General features: G+C 33.1%; 1 protein-coding gene across 2 annotated transcripts in view; it reads left to right on the top strand.

Annotated features, from left to right (window-relative positions):
- LOC123273775 overlaps positions 1 to 8,087 on the top strand; it is a 167,953-nt gene extending 159,866 nt beyond the window's left edge. For both annotated transcript variants that reach the window (XM_044741252.1, XM_044741255.1), the window contains exons 7-13: positions 409 to 726; positions 849 to 909; positions 1,062 to 4,681; positions 4,755 to 4,877; positions 4,968 to 5,134; positions 6,531 to 6,742; positions 7,285 to 8,087. In XM_044741252.1, coding sequence (XP_044597187.1) covers positions 409 to 726; positions 849 to 909; positions 1,062 to 4,681; positions 4,755 to 4,877; positions 4,968 to 5,134; positions 6,531 to 6,742; positions 7,285 to 7,703 — 4,920 coding nt within the window. In that variant the 3' untranslated portion in view covers positions 7,704 to 8,087. The remainder of the gene's footprint in view (positions 1 to 408; positions 727 to 848; positions 910 to 1,061; positions 4,682 to 4,754; positions 4,878 to 4,967; positions 5,135 to 6,530; positions 6,743 to 7,284) is intronic.
- The last annotated feature ends 668 nt before the right edge of the window (positions 8,088 to 8,755 follow it).

The following is an 8,755-nucleotide window of genomic DNA, read 5'->3' on the forward strand; positions in this document are numbered from 1 at the left end:
TCAATACTCAATTTCTCCTCTATAAGTAAAGTAAAAGCCCCAATAAATGATCATGTACCAGTATATGATCACTCCATGTATTTGTATACCTATAATTGTATACCTATATCTTTTTTCTCATGCAAAAATTTCTCGCGACAAAAATTGTCAGCAATAATTTCTTGTGCAATATTTTTTCACACAAAAACCATGATAAAAGGTGGTCATGTTAATGTTTTCTTTTAGAAATAATTGTACTTAATTGTAAATAATTGTGAGAAATTTTGGCAGGATTAATAAAGGCGGGGAGCCATATTTTTGAATATAGGTATACAAATACATGGAGTGATCATATACTGGTACATGTTTATCTATTGGCACATTTACTTTATATGGAAGAATTTATTATTAATAAATTTTTTATGGCAGGTTGTGGCCCCAGTTGAGCCGAAGACAAACATAGGTAGACACAATCTATCGCCATTTACAGCGGCGAGCTTACTCGAGCGTAATAGCAATACGCCACCGCATTATAAGTTCCATGTGCCAAGGGCAGTAGACTCGATCACTCAAGAAACTCCCCGCAGCTTATACGCCTCAAGGGTTAATTCATCGGCTACTCTACCTGCGGGTAAAGAGGCACTTTTGGGTCCCAGAGAACTTGAAAATCAAATTCACCGTGATAAGGACGATAGCCTTGCAGCTATCCTTGCTGCTAAAATTCGCACCAAAGCCGAGTTGAAGCAGGTCAGTATATTAATTATAAATCTTAAAGCTTGTTATCAGAAGATTAAATTTATTCCAAGTGATGAAGATAAAAATAATTATTTTTTTTTTTACACATGAATTTATTATTATTTTTTGTGTAGGTTGGAACTGGTCAGTTTGCATCAAAACCGGTGTTACTATCTCAAGATACAACACCTAATGGTGAGCATCAATAACACATGTTTACTCTCATGTTATAATTAAATGCCTGCTCTGAGCGGACTATCAAGATTATACTTTATTTATTATTTCCACTATATTTAGTATGAACACTTGTTTATCGATTATTAAATAAATTGTAATTATAATTACAGATTACGAACGCGTAGCGTCAACGTCAACCCCCCAATCAGTAGCTTCATCGGCAGGTAGTCCCCCAAAACTAACGTGTGAAAAAACCGCGTGTTTACCACCTCGACGTCGCTTGTTTTCGAGATCAGATGAAGATAATATGCCCGTAGCTGCGACGATACCCGCTGCTCAGGCCGCTACAACACCGGCATCAATTAAAGCAGTAGCATCCGCGGCAACAGTCGCTTCACGTGCCAGCGGATTCCGCAGCTCGAGTGAAACTTCGGTATTTGATTTTCGCGAGAGCGATTCAGAAGGTGAAATGCCTGTACTTGAGCGTCAAACGCTTGAAGAAATGCGTCGCGATCGTAAACAGTTGTCTAAAGTACAACCACCAGTTTCGCTGGATGATGCTATGTGTATCGGAATGACGTCATCCGTCGATCTCGTAAAAATCGAACTCAAGGAAAATGACAATGTAGGCGAAGTAGATCCATTTTGGTCGGCAACCTGTGATAAATTTATCGAACAATTACGTGGTGGTAATAGTAGTGATACTAGTACTGTCAAAAAACGTGGAAGAAAGAGGAAAATTGGTGACACTTCTGGTACAACAAATAACTCGGTTAGTAAAAGTACTCCTTCGACAATAACGACAATAACGACAGAAACATCACCAACAGCAATAGTAAATAGTACTAGTAAGAGCGGTGGTGCTAATAGTAAAACTATCGGTGTGAGTAAAGAAGAAAGTAAAGTTTCTAGTACTGCCACGTCACCAGTTATTGTAATAAAACCAGAAGATATAAAAAAAGAGATTAATGAAGATGAAACATTGATTACAACTGCGACTAAAACTCCAACATCAACGACTGTGATGACGACCAAGGGTACAACGAAGACTATCGCATTAAAGAACGAAAACAACGACGGTGAAATGAAAAATAAGGGTAATGCTGAGTCAGTAAAGCCAGTTTCTGTTAAAATCGATCCTTCGGATACGGTTACTAAGCCAAAATCTGAGGTTAAAATTAAGAAAGATAAAAAGGATAAGAAAGAAATTTTGTCTAAAACAACATCAGCAGCACCAGCAGGGAAGTTAGTGAATGAAAAAGATGGCAATAATACGGATGATGATAGTACTGTCGAGTTGCCGATTGTAAAAACTAGGACGAAAAGGTTAAATTATTTATCAGACGACAGTGATGATTATAATGAAGAAATACGTATGATGCGACGTCACTATAGGCAGACGAACAAAATGACTACAACTACGACTAAAACTCCAACATCAACGACCGTGATGAAGATCGAGGGTACAACGAAGACTACTACGTTAAAGAACGAAGACAACGACGGTGAAACGAAAAATAAGGGTAATGCTGAGTTAGTGAAGCCAGTTGCTGTTAAAATCGATCCTTCGGATACGGTTGCTAAGTCAAAATCTGAAGTTAAAATTAAAAAAGATAAAAAGGATAAGAAAGAAATTCCGTCTAAAACAGTATCAGCAGCACCAACAGGGAAGGTAGTGAATGAAAAAGATGGCAATAATACGGATGATGATAATACTGTCGAGTTGCCGATTGTAAGAACAAGAACGAGAAGAGTGTTAAATTATTTATCAGACAGTGATGATTATGAAGAAATGCGTTTGATGCGACGTCAATTTAGGCAGGCGAACAGAATGAAATTAAAATTATCGAGCTCGAGTGAGTCGTCAAGTGACAAGGGAGAAGAGAGAGAAGAAGATAAAGTTGAAGCTGAAGCAGAAGCCGATGAAGAGGAGGAAGAAGAAGAAGACGAGGAGGAGGATGATGACGATGACGAGGAAGAGGAAGAAGAGAGTGACGCAAGCACTGAATTTGGTCGTGGTTCAACTGTAGCACAGAGATTAAGACCTCGTAAACGTGCTGGAAAAGGTTCCGCTAGTGGTGCTTCTGCTTCAGTTCCCGATGGTATGAAATTGCGACCACGCGAGGTCAAGACAAAGGAGGAAAAACCACAAAAAGCATCTAAAAATAATCAATCGCAAAAATCCAAGCCGAAACCATTGTTTGGAGATGGAAGCGATTTTCGTCCAGGCTGGGAGGAAGAAGTATTTATTTACAAGAAATCCCTTCGGATGCCTGCACGGCTAATAAGTGTGTCAAAGCCATCGCGTTTTCATCGTTTGTCAACGTCATTACCTGATTTGGATCCTGATTCGCCAGCGCTATCTGCGGTATCAATGGATAGTGCAGATGTTTGTTTACTGCGTAAACGAACAACAATCCAAGCAGCAACCGCCGCAGACAGCGATGTTGATTCGAATTACAGCTTTAGTATCAGCGGTTTGGGTCTAGGTCTCAGTGGCGGTAGCAAAGTTGTCGATGATGAGGAAGCCACATCATCCACAACCGTATCATGCCCACCTAAAACAACATCGACAACTACGCGACAAACAAGGTCAGAATCAAATTCAATAGTTGATTTGCTGGCTCGTAAAGTTGGCGGTAGTAAAAAAGACAGCAGAAAAAAATGCAAAGATAAGTTGGAAAAAAGTTTAAGCTGTAGTAAAATATTGCCCAAGGGTAGTAATGAACCAGAATTGTTGGCAACTCCTAGCTTTAGTCCGCTTGTAACTGGAGCAATGGCTAATGATAATAATTCAAGTGGCAATTCTAAAGCAAAGGGCAATAACGGTAAAACACCGACTAAAAATAGTAACAGTAAATTATTGAAGCAAATTGATGCGACTAATGAATCATCCTCATCTTCATCATATTTATTGGGTTACTTTCGAAAAGAGACTGTCAATAATTTTCGCGATACTTTTAAAAATAATTATGCACTGCCGAATGAATTTTCGACTTTTATTCTAAAAAGTCGTACGAGAACTGAAACTAGGGTAATGAAAAAACAAGCGACTATTAGAGAGGTATTTGGCGAAGATCGGCCAGCTTCTGCTCCGCCCATGCAAAATCACGCTGGCGATACTTCTCAAGATGACGACTCTCAAACAGATGAAATTAAAGAAAGTACGCTCGATAATAGTAATAGTAATAGTAGTAGTAATAAGAGTAAATTATTTAAACAAAAGGTTGTCAATAGATTAAATAATGCCGGAATACTTGGAAGTAATAATGCTGCTTATAAGTCGAAACGTTATTTGCGGTTAGAACAAAGACGCGGAGCACTGCTTAATAAATCAAGTGATAAAGATGATGACGATGAAGATGCTGATGACAAAGCTAAAGTTAATGTTAATGTTGTCGGCAATGTTAATGTTAATAAAAATAAGAGTAAACATAATAAATTAGCAGTGGATAGTGGTAATACTAATAGTAACAATACTAATAGTAAAAGTAATAATAGTGCCACTGGAGGCGGTATTAAAATAAAGAAGGAAATTAAGAAAGAAGAAGATGATGAAGTAGATGTTGCGCCGGCTGATGATGACGAGGAGGATGATGAACAGGATGAGGATGAAACTGAAGATATTCAAGAGCCTGATAATGATAATAATGACGGTACTGAAATATTGGGTAAAAAGAAACTTAAATTACGCACTGGTCGAAGAAAATTCCGTTCTGGGTTTGATTATATACGTAAAAAGAAAAAACCCTTGAAGAAAGATGAAACTACTGCCAAAGAACGTAAAAAAGTTAGTTATTTTATTTTATTCTATTTTTAGTTGAATTATGTAATGAATCATTAATAATGTTAAATTATTCCAGCCGACGATATCGAGGCCGAATGCTGAGAGTGTCGCGGATATTCAAAACGAAATTAGGACATGGGTTATTAAGAAAGGAGTCGGAGAAACCATTCTGCATCGTGCTGCTCGACTGGGTTGTACAGTACGTTTTAAATTATTAATTGTGTTATGAAAAAAAATTATTTTTAAATACTATTATAAGTAACTAAAAATTTTTATATTTTTTTTGTAGGACGTTGCTGCTTATTGTTTAGAAAAATTGAATAGCCTTCCTAGTCCGAAAGATAATGCAGGATATACTCCACTTCACGAAGCATGTTCGCGCGGTCACTTGGAAATCGCTAAATTATTACTGGCGTATGGAGCTAATGTTAGTGAGAGTGCTAATGGTGGAATAAGGTAGATATTTATGTTTTAATGTACACTGTAAAAAATTTGAGGAGTGCAATTGATTGAATTTTTTTAGAGTGAAATTTTCTCAGAGAAGGATTTTATTTAAATTATTAATAAATTTATTTTATTAAATAAAAATAATTCGTTTAAAAACTACTAATGCGTACTCGGGGATTCTAAAAATTAATATAATCTTCTATCTTAATTTGATATCACAAATAAATTTTAATATTTAAAAAAAATAACATTATATTTTTTTTTTCAAATTGCATTTTTTGATAAATTCTCGATAATAATTTATTTGATAAATAATCTAAAAAATTGTCATATAGAAATTAATTTATTAAATTAAAATATTTAATTTTGCACGAATCATGATGCGAAGCGTGTTTTACGATCGGAAAATTTGTTTTGCCTCGATTTCGCAACTATTTAATTAATTACACGATTGATAATGTACGTAGTCTAATTAATTTGCGCACCATTCGATAGATAATTTAATGGAGATTAATTCTGTCACTGGTAAAAATCAATTTAAGATAATAGAACCAGAAAAAAACATCAAAATAGTTAAAAAAAAATTCGTGTCAATTAACTCAATTTTCCGTTAAAAACACGATAACTTGCGTAAAAATTCACGAATTCAATCAGTTGTTTTTTTTAAATACCTTGGCATTCCCTTTGCGAAGATCTCCATTGGAGATGGTAATCTTATTTAATGTTGTTTATTTGTTATTAACGAAAAACTAAAATTAATGAAAAAAATCCACACTCAGTGCCCATGATCAAGTTTAAAACACCGCGCGAAACTTGAAATGAAAAAATAAATAAAAAAAGAAATTGTATTTAAAAGTATTTAAAAAAAAAAAAAAAAAAAAAAAAAGTAGCAAACAAAAAAAATAGTAAGTTGCAAAAGTAATATTTAAAAAAAAAATAAAACTGAAAAAAAATATATTTTCAGAACATTACCTATTTTTTTTATTTATCGAACGAATGAGCATTATAAGTCGTGTACTTTTGGATTTGCCAAACTTTTTTATTAATTAAACGTAGTAATGTTAATGATTTATTACTTTTTACTTTTTGTTTAATATTACAAAAAAAAGCAAAATTCTTATGAAAGTATAATTAATATTTACAAAGATAATCTAGAGATACATTTTCTGTAGCATTTGTTAGTAATTTAGCATATAAAATTTTTCAACTAAATAAAAATCTATTTTCATTGCAAAAAAAAAAAAAAATGACAAAAACTCCAGATTTATTCCTTATTCCTTCACTCCGGTATTCTCCGAGTTGTTAAAATAAAAATTCACTCTCTATTTCTTACAGTGTAGTTAATATAATAAAATAAATATATATGTGTTATAATGTAATAAAAACGATTTTTATTGATAATTAGGCCTCTTCACGAAGCAGCTGAAAATGGTGCTACAGAACTAGTAAGATTACTACTTTCATATGGTGCTGACCCATTATTGGCAACTTACGCCGGACAAACACCGTTAATGTTGGCCGACAAAAAGGCTCATTCTATTCTCGCGCAACATTTGGACGATGTTCAAGGCCGGTCAGCCGAACCTTGGAGTTTTGGCGGCCCTTCAACCTTGTTCGGTTAGTTAACTATTCTTATTTATTCTGATTTGTGTTACCATCCATGATATTAAATATAATAGTAAAATTATCAGGAACTTGGACAGGAAAAAATACTCAGTGCTAGATTTTTAAATGTTGCAACGTTTTGTTATATTTCACAACTTCATCAGGAAGGGTTTACGCTCAATCTGTTACTGTCTGTCTTGTAATTATTGTAATTTTATAACTAAAAATTGTTGACTAGTTTGTTTAAATGGAATGGAGATTGACTAAGTTTCTTAATAATATGGTTACCACTTGTTTGACTTTATTTATACATTGTAAAACGATGAAATTTTTCGGAGTTTATTTTGATACACAACAGTGTTAATCTTAAATTTTGCCTGATGAAGTTGTGAAATACAACGAAACGTTGCAACATTTAAAAATCTAGCACTGAGTATTTTTTCCTGTTCAAGTTTCTGATAATTTTACTATTATATGCTTATTTATATTTCGTCCAACAAATATTTGTTAGTGCCTTTTATATTTATACATTATTGCTTTTTATATGATCACAGATCCTGAAGAAACTGGTTACAATCCATTAGAAGATCCGCCGATGGACTCACCAGAGCCCGAAATAGACGAAATAGAAATGGAAGTCAGTGACATTAATTTACCGGTTCTGTTTTCTATAGCAAATGATCCCGATAAATGGGTACTGCTGCAGGATCTAATGGCTGCATCAAAATTAAAGAGCCGGGATGCGTTATTAAGGCAAATAAACCCGAAAGCTACTGGCCCTCCGGCAATTGCTCATCGCAGTGTTATGAGAGAATTCAAATTATCCGATTTTCTCGAACAATCACGCTGTTGTCATTTGTTGAATTCTGGTGAGCGTATTAATGTTCGCGGTTCCAAAGTAACACTTATTAAGTACAACGACAAAGTTAAATCTCTGTTGAATGTCGAGAGGGTTGTTATTAATTTGAGGTGACAAAAGGACAATCTGAAGAGTTTTACTAGTAATAATTCTAACGTTATTGTTAATGATAATAATATAAATATTAATAATAATAATAATAGTAACTATAATGATAGTAATGATAACAAAAAAAGTAGTAATATTAATAATAGCGATAGTAATATGTCCTCAACTCTTCAGATACCATCGACATCAATTACCAATAATGATAATGATAGTAAAAAACTAAATGAGATTAAATCTCCTTCCAAAGTAGCGATTAAGCGCGAACGTTTACGGAAGAAATAGAATCATCATTGATGTTCATATTTGTTCTTTTATTTTGTCTAATCAATACATTTATTTACTCATTTACACGTGATAAAATAAATCTGAATTTTTTAAAGATTAACTAATGAAAAGAAAACAAAATAGTTAGTAAAAAAAATTTTTTTAATAATTTTTTTACTACGGATATTTCTTTTTTTTTCATTTTTATTACTGACTGATAGTGCAAATGGTGCATAGAAAAATATGAAGGTGCAATTTTAATTCAAACGTTGATTGAGAGTAATTAATTCACTAGTAAATAAACTCAAATTGAATAAAGCAGCGACCTGTGACATTATATTAGAATGTTTATTAAATAATTAAGAGTAATTTTAATTAACAAATGAATATTATAATAGAATTAAATATGAATATGTTGCCTCGGCAGCTGAATAATTTTAATTTAATGCTTTTTATTAGAGAGATAAACTGCCGTTATGATAATATAGAAAAACGTGAGCCGTTAAATAAATTATAAAAGGTTTTGTTACAAATAAATATAACGTGATTTATCTTGTAAATGAATATGAATATCAATTATTAATAATGAGTGAAGTAAACGGGGCAATGTTAGCAAATAAAAGTACTAAAAAGTTACTTAACGATTGAATTCATTTTAAGTAAAAAAAAAACCTTTTATTTACGTCTCACGTAAGCCAACAACTATTTTATCAATGAAACAAAACTATAATTAATAAAATGTTACCAGTAATTATTATTACTATTATTTCTGATTATCATATTATTTATCATTT

Source organism: Cotesia glomerata, linkage group LG1 (assembly GCF_020080835.1).
Source record: "Cotesia glomerata isolate CgM1 linkage group LG1, MPM_Cglom_v2.3, whole genome shotgun sequence".
Classification (NCBI taxonomy): Eukaryota; Metazoa; Arthropoda; class Insecta; order Hymenoptera; family Braconidae; genus Cotesia; species Cotesia glomerata.